The sequence below is a fragment of the Crocodylus siamensis genome, chromosome 3 (genome assembly GCF_052110815.1).
Source record: "Crocodylus siamensis isolate JL-2025a chromosome 3, ASM5211081v1, whole genome shotgun sequence".
NCBI classification, from domain to species: domain Eukaryota; kingdom Metazoa; phylum Chordata; order Crocodylia; family Crocodylidae; genus Crocodylus; species Crocodylus siamensis.
In genome coordinates, this window is record NC_143397.1 from 40,139,046 (window position 1) to 40,154,830 (window position 15,785).

General features: G+C 43.6%; 1 protein-coding gene across 1 annotated transcript in view; it reads left to right on the forward strand.

Annotated features, from left to right (window-relative positions):
- The window catches only part of VCAN (versican), a 153,414-nt gene that overhangs the window by 114,362 nt on the left and 23,267 nt on the right, over positions 1-15,785 (forward strand). Inside the window, exons 10-12 of the mRNA XM_090038210.1 lie at positions 254-367; positions 8,783-8,941; positions 13,570-13,652. Coding sequence (XP_089894336.1) covers positions 254-367; positions 8,783-8,941; positions 13,570-13,652 — 356 coding nt within the window. The remainder of the gene's footprint in view (positions 1-253; positions 368-8,782; positions 8,942-13,569; positions 13,653-15,785) is intronic.

Consider the following 15,785-nt stretch of genomic DNA (forward strand, 5'->3'; position numbering starts at 1 on the left):
TGGAGTCACATAGCAAGATTCAATATGTAAAATTGTTTTTCAACAGCTCTATCTCTTTTGTGAGCTTTCTGGGTATGCATGTGTTTGGGCATGTAGATATAATTGTTAGGCAAAGAAAACTCTTACAGTGTCTTTATCCCTTTCAGAGATATTGTTTTTGTTACTAATTCTGGGGAAGGGTACAATTTGAAAGTATATACCTTTTAGATAGTATATGTGTTTTAAATGTACTTTTTTTCCATTTCTGATCTAGATATTGATGAATGCCAGTCTAATCCTTGCCGAAATGGAGCCACATGTGTTGATGGTATCAATACATTTATCTGTCTCTGTTTGCCAAGCTATGTAGGTGCTCTTTGTGAACGAGGTAAGATAATACAATAATATTTTTTAATCTGTGGGTACTCAGATCACACTAGCGTAGTTATCAGACAAGCAGAACTCCCACTAGCTTTAGTAGGAAGTTTATGTGAACCAAGATATCAGGAATAGCTCATTTTTATGGGTGTATCTGCTTTTGTTATACTTCCCTCATGTTTCTCTTTCCTTTCTTCTCCTTCCCACTTGTTTTTGATCATTATTATGATCAACCAGAAGAAGCATTTATGGTTTCACTAATGCAGACACACTATGAACGTTTCTTGGTATCTGATTTTAGCCTAGCAAAGCATGCAATCTTAATATAGTCCTGAATAATGTTGTAATATACTGGTGTCTTCCCAGTAGGTTTCTGCTACTATATCTAAAGTCTGTTCTACTTGTGATTTGCTGAGGGCCAGATTACATCACCGGGGTGATACAAATTTGCTCCATACTAGAAAGAGCAGAATGCTTACTGGTGTTCTCTTATAAACAGGGGAGTACATAAGTTGCTACACTCCTTTAAGAAATGCAACATATCAACAAATCCTGGGGCTAGCCATAGGTTTGTCTATTCTCAGCCCCTTCTCAGTCTCTTTTTAGCCCCCTTTGCAGTAGTTAGGAGACTGTTCCTTGTATAAGAAACAGGACAGAAAGACACCCAAGAGAGCAGCTTTGGGATAGATGGCATAAAAGGGGGATCAAGAAGAAGCATGACAAAATACAGGAGTGGATGTTTTGAAGGACTGTAAAGATAAGTTACTTAGAATATGCATTTTGACTAAGTATCTGGATAAGCAAGAAGACCCCACCGAATTTATCCTCATATCTAACTTGTATCATCCATAAAATTCTCCAGCCTGGAAACATTCTAAAATATTTTAGGAAAAGAAGATGCAAGATCACAAGTGCAGCAGAAACCCTCTAAGTTGGTACATATAGTCCCCACAGTTATCTAACTGAGGCAAGATGCAGTTACTCCTGCTTGTTAGTACCTCTTACACAAGAAGTTTTATTGAAATCAGTGAAATTGCTAGTGGAGTAAAATACTGTTCAGTGGGTGCATCTGCACATGAAATTAACATGACACAATAAACTCCAGAGCAGTTCAAGCCAGTCAGTTGTTCCCAGGTATAGCATCTAAATGTGTGCCTGGGGCAGCAGCATTTTGAACTGGGGTGAAGCAGGCCTGGTCTGGCAGCAGGCTTGTGGGGGTGAGGACAGTACTATCTTACAGCAGAGTTTATTAATTTAGTGCACCCTAATACTAGCGCACATGTAGACAGTGATGCTTTACTGGAGAGCTAATTAGGTAACTGCAGTAAAGCATGTATGTAGATGCACCCAATGTGTATAGGGGCAGTAAAACCTGGCCTATTTTTAAAATTAATTGAGAAATTTCCAAAAGAAAAAGAAATGACACTTAAGAACACTCTTTATTTTCCGCAGGCTCCCAAAATTCCTTTCTTCGTCTTTTTCTTCTACTGATTTTACTCATGGATCAGTGAAGAAGACTTTGAGATATAGTAGCATAAATTTTGGCCATTTTCAGATTTGCCTCAGACTGAGCCTGATGGACAGACAAGTAGTTTGAAAGTTTTTCCAAGTGAGCATAAAGGGACTTAACTGAGTTGAAACCACTGAAGAATTGCAAATCCCAACTCTTGCTACAACTCAATTTTGAGTAGTTTGGATTACCCCTTTATTTGAAAGACCTTCTGATTTTGTTCTCTGAAGACCTGACAATGTTTTTACAACAGAAACAACTAATGTTCTTTTTTCAGTAGATGCATAGTTCAGATGGCTCTGAGCATCATGGTAGCTTTAAACTGCATTTTATGATCAACTTGAGAGTGCATTTTAGGTGGTTAATGGGAACATTTCCTAGTTTGTCAATCAGAAACAGACTTCTACTCACTCAGCTTTGGAATTTAAATTTCCTCCACTTAAAGTCTTGCAGTGGTTTGGGACCTGGGAAAAAGATTCAGTGCCAAATTTCCATTCTACCAGACAAAATAAAACTGTACTGGCGATTCAGACACAGTTGTCTAGCAAGGAGGCTTTATTTCAAGGCCTCAGCCCTGACTTCACTAGATTTAAAACCCAGCCAGAACTAAAGAACATGTATCTCAATGTCACAGGAAGGGTATAGGTGACTGCTGAGATTGTGCTTGCATTTTATTTTATTTTATGCTTTAATACATACTATTAATGTTGAGATCTTTCAAACAGAAATTTAAGTGTCTATTCATCAGCAATGTTGAGGATTTCCAGTCTCACTGAAGGTAATGCAAATTGTAAGGGCATAACACCTCTGAATATTCAGTCCTTAAGGTACTGATAATGGGATCCATATTCTTTGTTGTATTATTATCTCTCAGGTAGTTCAAAGAACTAAAAAAGCACCCATATGTGGGTAGCTAATACGTTTCCCAGAGTTATTACCCTGTTTGGAGTTTGACTAGCAAGTCTATCATCTTGTCAAACAGGTGTCAAGGTTAGGGAGAAGGTATAGTCAGAGACCGGTGAGAAATTGTCTTTCAGAATTCATTGCCAGCTGGTGGAAGTTGAAAGTCAGGATGATCTAACCTGTGCCAGGACCCAGGCCAGAACAAATTAATCTTGAAAATCAGTGAGCTGTCACTGTCTCCCTGAAAGCCCTCTGCTTTTTCTTACCAAGTGGAAGCATAATTTAGCAGAAGTCCAGGTACTTGTTCTTGAACAGACCAAGCTGAAGGATATGGACAGGCTTTCATTTGTATTGCTACAAAGTGTTTTGGTACTTAGTAGAAGTACAAAAATGTAGTGCTATGTTTGTTGCCTGTTTGACACTTTAATGCAAGATATATAGGAAATGATTTTGTAAGCCTCTGAGAAGGACCGAACCACAATTTTTTGGGGATCCCTGCAAGAAATAGTTTTGGGGCCCCCTGCCCCAAAGAAGCTGGTGATGGCAGTGGGGGGGGGGGGGCAGGGCAGGGCAGTGAGCAGCCGAGGAAACCGGCGACAGAGGCAGGGGTGGTGGTGAGTGGCTGGATGTGAAGCCGGCAGCAGCACTGGTGGGTGGGGTGGCAAGCAGCTGCATATAAGACACCAGGACCATTCCTAGTGGTTTCTAGGATGAATGAATCATACACTTCAAATGTGTAAATTGATGTGTACATGCCACATTTAATAGGGGTGGCCTAGGATAGCTTGGCCCAGATTGAAGTCAATGGGTTTATCATACTAGGAGTTACCTAGTCTATGGTAACACGAAGTTGGAAGGATTCAGGATTCACTATTCTTAAATGATCAAAATGTGAGCCAATGTATAATAGTTTAGCCCAAGTTGATTGTGTCTCATTACTAGACTATCCTTTCTCATGCTGAGAAGCATATTACCTTATGAATAGTGCCATGGTTGAGGAATAAGATTCCATATACAATAAGAACATCTGGACCTTAATTTCCAGAGTATGGTATTTAAGTACCTTGAGTAAATGGAGGATAGATGAACAACTTCTACACCCCTCCCACTCTGCTGGAAGTTTTCTTTTATTTTCTTTCTCTCTCTGATATACTGACTAGGGTCCATCTGCTTTCAAGAAAGTACATCTTTGCTCTAAACTTAAAGCAGGGTTTGGCTGTCATGCTGCTAAATTTCTGCGGACAGTCGCTCAAGCCTGTTTTCCAAGCACAGCAGTGTTCATGGAACTTAGTGCCAAAATGGCAATATGATTTGTTAATAAACATCCCTCTTTGGGACCATACAACAAGGCACTTTTTTTTTCGCTTTCCAGGTTCCCAAACAAATGTTTTTTCTCATAATCAGCAACATTGTTTTTAAGACCAAGATCCTTATCCAGATGTTTGTGATAACTGTTGTCTCATCTAACTTGCTTTGTTTTCAGAGTCTAGTAGCTTACAAAAAGAAAGAGCAGAGAAGGGTTTGCTGCAAGGATACTCTTGAGAAAAAGGCAGATTCTGACTGTCTCTCAGCTGAGAGGGAATTCTTGAATAAGAGTTTTACTTCAAGATGTGGGCTAATAGGACTCTTACCTTCATTTGTTAGCTGAATCCAGACACGCAGACAGAATTCACAGCTGAGCAAGACTGCACTTACATTCTAGTACCTGTGTTTCAGACTGATTTCTTAAGCTCCTTTGTGGAATTTGTTTGAAGACAAGGGACCTATTGTCAGCAGCTTATTGCAGCTGTTGAAAAAGCTGAACCTGCCTATATACTGCACCTAGGGGGTACATTTCTAATGCAGGGCTTGGAGAGCTTTACATCTACAATTGCTGTTATGGGGAACAGAAGCTGTGTGGGTAACTCCTGGCACACATCACCGAAAATTAACCTCTAAAGTGCAATAAATCTTGGAGCTAACAAGACAACTTTAAAAACACCATAAATGTGGCAAGTAGTATTTCAGTCTTTCCAGCGCATTTTGAGTTCAGCTTACAAAAAGTTGTGATTACATCCCACAATAAAATGTATGAATATAATGCCCTCATTACAGTTATTGTTCCAGATTAGTTCTCATACCAAAACCATTCACAACTGGACATTGATCAGATCAGGAAATGTACTGCCATTCCTCAACTAGACCTTTTGGTACAGTAAAGACATTTAAGAGCATAAACCTTTATGTACTGACTTCTGCCCCCTCCACACACACAATGATATGTGTATGCATCAGTTATAGCATGTTGTTTAGGAGATTAACATCCTGTTTCAACCACATGTAATGTAGTATTAAATCTAGCTCGGATTTTTTTATTGTTTTTATATTTGACTGTTTTGCATTTATGGCATCTTCTTTACTTAATGAATGAGCAATTAAAGAATACAGAAGCGCAAACAAAGAATAGTGTAGCATACCAACTGTTGTCATTATGGAGAGGCAATCCCTCATCTGCAATAGTATTTTGGTTACTGTTGTAAATTGCACCATTGCAGATCTAGTATGGATATAATTTATACGAGTGCGGTATAGTTTGCAACCATAGGCCCTGTCCAAACAAGCACAGACATGCAGTATGTGGTGTCTCAGACCTATCTGTGGTGCCACATACTGCACACGCAGGCATTCCCCATGCTGCTACCTTCCAGTGTGGGAGTTTTTTGATCCTAGGAGATCCAGGGGTCAAAAAAACCCATGCTGAAAAAAAGCATGATGGCGCACATGGTAGCAGGGCATGCTGCCCAAAACTTGAGCCTGGCTGGCCAGAGCCATGCTTCAGCTGTTGGCCAGGCTTCCTGCCACAGCTTCAGCCCCTGAAGGCACCCAGGACTGCAGGTAAGGCTGCTGGGGCCAGCACAGTTACTGGCGCCATTCTCCCCTACCCCACCCAAGGTAACCTGCTGTATGCTACAGCATGTATGGCCCCAGGGGCACATAGTATTGGCACAAAGTGTGCCACTGCTGTGTGTCCCCGGGGAATGTCTGTGCCATGCATGCTCTGGCATGCAACAGATAACCCTGGGCAGGTAGGAGGGCACTGGGGCCAGCAACTATGCTGGCCCCAGCAGCCTTGCCGCTGCTACTCATCCTTGGGGAAACAAAGGTCTTCAATCACCTGGACATGCCCACTAAGTTTACCTACACCAGGGGTTCACATTAGTATAACCACACTGATGGATGCAGTCTCAGTTTTGATTAAAAAACTTTACTTTTATAGAAAACATTAACAGATGAAACTCTTAGAAGCTGGTAAATAAATTACTATTCATTTTTTCAATGTTAATAACACTTTTTTTAAAACTGAAGTGACAAAATTTGATACAGTTTCTAGCTTTAGTGATAGGTCAAGGCTTTATCTATTACTTACTGTTTTTGAATGCTGTACTGTCTTTTAACTCTTCTAGTCTCTTTGATCCCTCAGATACCATTTAGCTGTTTTTTTCTGAAAGTCTTGTCAATCTCCTATTCAGGGTACAATATCTAGATTAGGGGGGCTAAAACCCTGCTCTATGCTTGATCCCTTTCTCTGTTTATTTCCCCCAAATACTGTTTGTTATTCTTTTACTTCCTGTGAGAAGAGGTGATCCCTAAACAAGATGAGCGATAAAATTTGAAGCTCCTACCATGAAGGACACAGCACAGTTAGTCAATGCTATGTGTTTAAACAGATGTTCTAGGGATCCAGAGACAGACTAAACTTACAAACTGTCCAGAACATAGAGATTAAGACTCACGCACCCAATGCATATCATTGGAGTTAGGAAAAAATGCAGTATTGTAGATTACATTCTTTTTTCATAGTTTAAATTCTTCAACACATGAACAATTTTTACAATATGAGACATTGAAAACAAGAATATAGTAATAAATAATTCTATTCTATTTGGTAACATCTGTGTTCTTTAGAGTGTGTGTGCACATGTATGCATGTGTGCACGTATTTGTCTTTGGAAAAAGATTTCTGTACCTGAAATCTAGGACAACTACCCCTCTATACTCATAAAGGGGATGGGAATTGTCAGAGAAATGTTTACATGGCCATTCGTATGGGCATTTTCTGAAAGGAAATTTAAAAATGCAAACAATCCAGAGGTCTAAAGGAATTCTGAAGGGAAATAAGCTCTTTGTTTTTCAGAGGATAAAATGAACCTTGTCTAGTGTAAATAACATTAATATTTCCTATGAGTAGATCTTTTCTCATAACTGTTCACTTTAGGCTTTCTACACCGTCCAGGAATGCAGCTGCTATTCGCTGCTGTATTGTATATCTATACAATTTCCATAGCACTTCCTGACATGCCATTCTCAAGCATTTCTTGCCCACTTGCTCCATCTGTGAGCAGGCCCAACTTATAAAATTAGAAGTTTTATGAACCCTATTTTCAAGCAAGCCAGAGATAATCCTGAGTGGCAACAGGAGACGCCTTCCCAGGGCATCTTTGTTCACCCGTTTCCTAGTTTGATCTATGCAGAGTGTGAGCCAATGGGTAGGGGTACCTGAAAACAGCAGGGAAGTGATATGGAAGCAACACGGACATGCTCACAGAAAGCCACACTGCTGAATTAAGTGAGCCAGTTGTCTTATTCACATAGGGCATCTCCTATGACATGTGAATATTGTAGTTAAAAGTTTTGCATTCATGATATGTAAAAATGATCCTGGTATACAATGTATAGCTCACCAGTTACTTGCATACAGCTGGACTCCTTAAAGCTGTATCATGTCCTTGACTGTTAAACAAAAATCCTCATTCCCTTTCAGAAACATAAATATTTATATACAGCTACAAAGGAAAAAAAATTCTTTAAGACTCAGCTTTGCATCAGGAGTAGTGCAGCACAACATGAGGAAAATCCTTGGGCATGCAAAAGCTGGCACCACTGGCTGTACTTGTATTCCTTGAGTTCTACCTGCTATAGAGGCCATACATACTAGGGTAAGCCAGGGACATGTTCATGTAGCAGGAAAGAGTTATGGTTGGAGCATGCTATGCTTTGATGATTCTGAGTTGCCATCTCCTTTGGGATTCCAAATGCTGTGATTCAGAATAGTCCTTAGGATGAGATAAAATATGCCAGTATCAAACAGTTCAGACAAACTCAAGCATCTGGTTTATTCTTTCGAAGCCCATCTTGTTATAAAACTAATTTTCCCTGTGATTGAGTTGTACAGTGAAAGTGCAGAACTAAACTGAGTATGGAAGTTTTATGCCATCTGTTCTGTCTGTGACGGTCTAACCTTGACAATATAATTGACATCAAACTCAAAAATTGCTACAGTTCCAAGGCTCATGCTTATTTCTCTGTAGCTAAATTGAAATTTTGGCTGAAGTGGACTCCTATCTACTGTGAATTCTTATCAGCATCATCCCTCCTACAGGCATGGACAATGTGTAGTTCATTTCTTCATATTTCAGTTTTACAGCTGTCCTTAGAAACTGATATCTAAAGTTTATTAAACTCTATTCTGTTGGGGAGGGTGGGTATTTTTTGGCCAGACTTAATCTCTGCTGAGATAGCTTTCCAGCTTTACATCTGCTACTTGAACAATGCCAATTATTTTTCTCCCCATCCATTTTCAGTCATCAGAGCTACAGCAGTCTTATGTCCATGCATTGCACCTGCATTTATTTAATTCTTCCAGTGTTATGGGTTAGTAATGCCCTCTTGAGATATTCAAGGTACAGTCTAATGTGATAATCTGGAATTGTATTATGTGTATTAGCAGACAAAGCTCTCAGAGTTATTAAGGCATAATTTTCCTTATGAAAATGAGAAATAGCTAATAGTGAAACTTAATAAATAGAATAGAAGGGGACTTAAATAAGATTAGAGGATCACTGATTATTCTTGGTGTGGGGATTTTTAAAGGGGCAGTGTGTCTTTGTGAGCTTTTAAGTAACTTTAAATCCTATTGCATAGAAATGCATTTCATGTATGTTTTAAAAAGTGTGTTTTGTTCATTTGCCATAGACACAGAGACTTGTGACTATGGCTGGCATAAGTTCCAAGGGCAGTGCTACAAATACTTTGCCCATCGTCGTACATGGGATGCAGCTGAAAGAGAGTGTCGTCTCCAAGGAGCCCACCTGACGAGCATCTTGTCTCATGAAGAGCAGATATTTGTGAACCGTATGTGCTATTAGGATTCCTCCGGGCAAAATGGGCTTGCAGGTTTAAAGCTAGTAATTTACACAAAGAAAACAATCCCAGGGCTCCTAAATGGCATTCATGTGTCTTTTGTAAAATACACATTATTATTTTCTTTTTTTCAAGGGGACAGTGTTCTAGACTATTACTTTTTCTGTTAATTCCAATCATTATTGGGTTAGGAAAAAAAAGATCTTTGGAGGAAATCAACTTTATAGCTTTGAAGTGTTAGATCATGAGAAAAATACAATAACAGCAACAAGTAGAAATCAAACCAAATAATTTACCCCTTTTTCATGGAAGCATGAGCTACTGCAGTTAATCGTCCATTTACAGAACTCACATAGGCAGTTACTATGGAGCAGTTGATGCAAAGGAAAGGCTTTCCATGCTATAAACATATTATTTGATGGCTTTAACGGTTTCATCTGTTTACTCTATTCCACTTAGTGTAAGCTAAACCACTTTAAACAATCTTTAAACTTGTTTCTTTACGATTGAAAGTTAGCTCCTGTATATGGATATAGGAGTAGACAATTGACATAGTAACATGGATTGAACTATTGTGCATCACCAAGGGCTAAGTTCCCTTCCACTTCTAAGACAAGTTAAAGTTACATCTATTCCCCACCTCTATTAGTTTACTGATCATCTTCATTTGTTGTATTATTTTGTGGGTCAGGTGTTCAGTCCCTAAGTACTGTCTTGTAAGAAAACACTTGTGATTTTACACCCCAGGTTGACATTGACATGGGGCAGGGGCTAGGGGCAGAAGTTACACGTAAACTGGTTTATGTGGCTTGAAACTAGTTTAAACCCGTAACAGAGATTTAAGATAAGCCGGGTTAGGTGTAGGATCAGACTTAACTGATTTAGATCGAACTGGTTTATGGAATTTCTGTCCCAGATCCTCTCCCAGTTCAAGTTAGCTCATAGTCCCCAGCATCCCAGAATGTTTTGCATCCCTGGGCTGTGCTGTCAGCTCCATCAGAGCAGGCCTGGCCCCTCCCCTAGCTATCACAGTGCTATCACACTAAAGCCTTTGCTCCCTGCCAGCATCTTCTCACCTTCACAGTAGCCAGGTCAGCAGGGATGGCATTAGGTCAGCAGGGATGGCATTAGCTCAGCCCCACTGCCTCCCCAACCCTCCACCTCCGAGAGGGGAGGTGGGGTAGGGGGGAACTCAACAGCCCAGCCTGGCACTGGACCTCTCAGCCAGGGCCTGCCTCATGCAGTGGGGCAGGGGAAAAAGCCCCCACTGGGGGGTTTTCATAGTTTCATAGTTGGTAGGGTCAGAAGGAACCTGAGCAGATCATCTAGTCCGACCCCCTGCCATGGGCAGGAAAGAATGCTGGGGTCAAATGACCCCAGCTAGGTAATTATCTAGCCTCCTTTTGAAGACCCACAGGGTAGGAGCAAGCACCACTTCCCTTGGAAGTTGGTTCTAAATCCTAGCTGCCCTGACTGTGAAGTAGCACCTCCTGATATCTAGCCTGAACCTACTCTCAATCAACTTGTGGCTGTTATTCCTAGTTACTCCTGGTAGTGCTTGGGGGAACAGGAACTCCCGTTCACTGCAGGTCCCCCCTGGTAAGTTCATAGACGGCCACCAGTTCCCCTCTCAGCCTTCTCTTGTGGAGGCTGAACAGGTTCAGATCCTGTAGCCTCTCTTCGTAGGGCCTGCCCCACTTCTCCCTGACCAGTTGAGTGACCCTCCTTTGGACCCTCTCAATTCTGTCCACTTACTTCTTGAGGTGTGGTGCCCAGAACTTGACACAGTACTCCAGCTGCAGCCTGACCAATGTCGCATAGAGAGGGAGGATCACCTCCTTGGACCTGTTCATGATGCATCTGTGGATGTATAACAAGGATGCATGACATGCCTTACTGATTGCGTCCTCACATTGGCAGCCCATATTCATTTTTGCATCAATAATGACACCAAGATCCTTTTCTGCCTCTGTGCTGACAAGAAGGGAGTTCCCCAGCCTGTAGGTATGCTGCTGGTTCTTCCTCCCTAGGTGCAGTACCCTGCACTTGTCATCCTATTCTCATCCACCTATCCCTGTAACCTGTCCAGATCTAGTTGTAGCCTGTTCCTCCCTTCTATCGTGCCCACCTCTCCCTACATTTTAGTGTCATCTGTGAATTTGAACAAGGTGCTTTTAACCCCCTCGTCCAAGTCACTGATGAAGATGTTGAACAGTGTGGGCCCGAGGATCAAGCCCTTGGGGCCCCACTACCCCCGTCCCTCCAGGTCAAAAATGACCCATCCACCACCACTCTCTGGGTGCGACCCTCTAGCCAATTTGCGACCCATCTGACTGTGTAGGCATCAAAGCCATAGTCATCTAAGTACTTCACTCCACTGAAGACCGGCTTTCTGACTAGGATCAGCTCAGCCCCACCCCCTCTCCAGCTGAGGGGAACACATCAGACCAGCCAGACACTGGTCCCCCAAGCCAATGTCTGCTTGGTGCAGGGGGTGGGGTGGGGGGCAGGGGGAAGGGTGAGAGAAAAGCTCTTCACTGAGGTATTTTCAATCCTCGGCAGCCTGGCTTGTCAGATTGGCATGGGCTCAGCCCTGTCCCCTCTCCAACTCTCCCACCTGTCAGAGGTGGTCAGGGGGAGAGGAGAATGTGCCAGACTGGCCCAGAACTGGCCTCCCCAGCCAGGGTCTGCCCAGCATGGGGTGGTGAAAGCCCCACCAAGGGCTTTTTTCTGTATCCAGGCGAGGCAGATGGGGATCAGCTCTACCCCCTCCCAGAAAGGAGGCAGGGCAGAGCCAATTCCAGCCTGGTTCATTGAGCTGCAAGGGAGTGAAAAACCTCCACTAGGCACTTTCACTGCCTCGTGCCAGGCAGACCTCAGTAGGCAGACTGCAGGTGGGAGGGGCTGGAGAGGGGGTGAAGCTTAGCCCATGCCAGCCTGACAAGAAAGGCTGAGGGGTGAAGCAAAAAGTCCCCAGTGGGGGCTCTTCCCCCACCCCTCCCTGCACCGGGCAGACCCTGGCTGTGGGGATCACCTGTGCTGCTGTAATCACCCCCCTGCTCCACACCTTTTACAGGCAGGGGCTGGAGAGGAGGGAGTGCTGAGCTGATTCTAGTCCAGTGAGCTGGGCAGTAGGTGAGTGAAAAGGTCCTAGTGAGGTCTCTACTGCCTGGGTGGGAGACCCCAGCTGGAATGGGGGGTTGGTGCTGGGCTGGGTGCATGCATTTTCCCTGCCCCCTCTCAAGGGTGTGGGCTGGGGAGCAGGGGGGACCCCTGCTGTGGGGGTGAAAATCCACCCACGGGGCTTTTCCCATGCCAGGCAGACCCCAGCTGGGGGGCCGGGGCCAGTTGGTGTGGGCTGAGAAGAGACACTGGTCTTGGTTTAGCAGCTTTATCAGCTGACAATGAGGGGTCGTGCATGTGAGTGGCCTGGGCCAGTGCAGGCTTCCACCTGTCTTGGCCACCCAAACACTGAACATCAATTCAGTTTGCTATTAGTTCAAGTTACATAGCTTAGAAAAACCTGTGAAGATTGAACCAATTCCGCCTTGGTCTTTTTGAACCTCTGTACTTAGCCTTGGTGACCCTCTGCCAAAACTTCTGGCATGTGTCTCCTAAGGGACCATGTCTTCTATGAGACCATATACAGATATTAATTTTCTCCTGGGAGAGTCAGTGCTTTCCTATGAAAAACCACAAGTGTACAGATGTTCAGGATTTTTTTCTCCCAGACCAGAAATAGACACTCAAGAAGAAAAAGATATGTGGGAATAACCAGGGTTACATCATTCCTAGGGGAGTTTTTCATGGGAGAGCGAATGTCTGTACACATTCTTTTCTGAGAGAAGGCACAGCACAATCCTTCAGTGTCTCAGGGTTCCTTGTTCCCTCCCTTCCACCTCCACCTCCCCCTCCCCTTTGCCGCTCTTCCCCTCACCCCCAGAGACAGTATGTTGCTTGGGTTGGACTCTACTGCTTCTGCCAAGCAGGGAGGAGAACATATCTCTTACACAATCACCAGGTTGTGCTGCTGGAAGGCTGACCTTAAGTAGTCTGGGCCAGCCAATCAAGGCTTCCCTGTGCACTGCTGCTATTCTGTCTCCAGGCAGACTGAGGGAGCCTGCAGGGCCCCTGAAATATGTACATGGACGTTGTGCAGTGTCAGGATAGGAAACTCTCTGCTTTTCAATGGCTCAGCATTTGAATGTCTGTTTAGGTGTCTGTGAGAGACGTTTTCTACCAAGAGAACAAGCTGGGAGAATATACACAGCCATAGTCAAATGTTGAGACAGTTTTGTTCCACTAGTTGTCTTTGTCTGACTTTTAAAATGCACAGTTAGGTAGAAAACAAATCAGTTTTTTTGGGAGGTACCCAACAGAGGGAAGATAGGGGATGTTAAAGAAATAATTAGGTTAGAATCTGCATTTTTACAGACTTCCTTAATTAAATAAAAAGACTAGAAGATACCCTATCAATATTTGTTTGCACAGTGAGTTAAAAAGAATTTGAAGAACAGGAAGTCTACGTCAGTCTGTGAAAATTATTTATTTTTCTTGTTGAAATGTCTCCCTTCTACAGGAAAGTTCATAAAATATCTTTGTGGTTCATTTCCCTTTAGGAATTGGGCATGATTACCAGTGGATTGGTCTCAATGACAAGATGTTTGAGCGTGATTTCCGTTGGACTGATGGCAGCACACTGGTAAGATGCCTTTAAAATGAAATAACTGATTATAAACTTTTTTCTGGTTATTGAAATTCCCATTAGAAATAAAATTTGGCATGACTCCAGGAACAAAGCAGTAGCTAAATGTTCAATGAGTCAGCAGACTTCCTTGTCTTGGGATAGTTACCTCTTATTACCATATTGTATTAGGATCCACAGCTTATCCTGGCTCTTGAGGAGCTTCTTGTTTTGCACTTATCTGCTCATACAAAAAGGGTATGAAGATGTATTTGGTTGCATGAGGATTCACCTTTCACAGGGAAAGTCTCACATCCTGTTAAGATGGCATAGTGGTTCCTGCATTAATCTTTGTCTTGACCACCAGGGCAAAAAGCATTCTTGAGTTGAATGAAAGATTTCCTGATCTTGAGTGATTCTCATCTGCTGAGCACCTTGGAGGTCCTGGGAGGTATTTTGAGATTGTACCAGTGCCTGGCAGTCTACTCCTGATAGGATTATAAAGACAACTTAAAGCTAGTTTTGCCCACTTCTTTTTGAGCTGCAGTGTGTGTACAAAACCTTGACCCAATGGCTTCTTCTTAAGATTTTAGGATATTGTTGGTATGTTTTATAGCATTAAAGCAATAAGGAAAAAAATAGAAAGGTAGGAAAAACATTCTCTCCTTAAATTAAACTAACTCAGTCAGCTGTAGGACATCATTCAGTTTCACCTGTTCTCTTCCCTATTTGTCTCATTCTTAGAAGAGACAGGTGATTTGTGGCCAGTTTAATACCCATTGATACACACTATGCAACGATTGGTTCTGCTTATTGTTTCCTTTTAGTTGTGAATCCTCCTTAAATCAGGAGACTTCTGGTCCTCAGCTCATACACAGGCAGTCTACTGTCACTACTGCTTTATCACATAGCTATGGTTTCTTTAGAAGGCAGTTTGAAACAAAGTTGATTAATTGCCATCTGATGTACAGTAAAATCCATATTATCCAGGATTTTACTAGTCGGAATACTCCATTAACTGGAATTTCAGCAGCAGGACGCACATGGTGCTGTGCCCCACCACTCTACTGCCTGCTGCACTGCTTTCTTCCCTGGCTGTGTGTGTGTGTCCCTCCCCCCTGCTGCAGTAGCCTGTGGCTAGGCTGCCCTGGCATTGGGGGGGGAGGGGGGCAAGGTGTGCGTGGCCAGACACAGTCGAGGGGAGGGACCCAGCATCAGCACCCGCCCTGTCCAGGGTAAGAGCCAGGAGTCCTGCACCTCCGGGCAGCCACCCCCTGCACAGCCACCACCTTCCCCCCACCCTGCTCCACCTCCGGCCGGAAACCTGGTGCCTCAGGTGACCAGCACTTCTAGCTTCCCAGCACCCACCATTGCCCACTCATGTCAGATAACAGGGATTTTATTGTAGATGGATAGAGGTTTAAAGGCCTCTCTGAAATGTGTCAGTAAGAGCTGTGGTGTGCTACAGGTGACAGTAGAGAAACCAAAGAAAAAAATCAAATGTTTCAATCATGCACTCAGCTTGTTGCCTTAGTTCTAGAACCAATGTGCTCGCTCGTGCCTGGAGGCACAGTGGCTAATTACACAGAGTCAAAAAGCCCAAGGCTGAATCGATTCAATCTTTGCAGATTTCTCTAAGCTGCGTAAATTGGACCGATAACAAACTGAACTCATGTTCACTTTTTAGTTAGGAAAGGCAGCCAGATTCCTATGCCAGAAGACAGGGGGTGCTAAATCATACCTCCCAGGATAGAGAAAAGGAACTTCCTGTCCAGGTGCCAGCTCCTGCAGCCCGGCATCTGCCCACATGGGGGGGAGCTCCATGCCTCAGGGTATTTCCCCCTAGGGTTCTCTCAGCCCTGGTCTGCCCTGCCACAGGAGCAGAGGATGGTATCTCCTCCACATGATGAGGCTGCGGCTTAGACCCATCCCTGCAGGTTGGAGGGAGGGCAGCAGTTCCCTGGGCTGATGCCAGCCTCCCCTGCCCAAACCAGGCATCTGCCCATGTGGAAGGAGCCTCACACCTATGTGGGGTTTCCTGCCCCGACCTGGGATCCCCTGACTTTGGTCTGCCCAGCCATGCTGGGCTGGAGCAGCAGAGGGTGAGCCACTTTCCAGTGGACTACCCTGTGAGGGGGGAGGTGCTAGAGG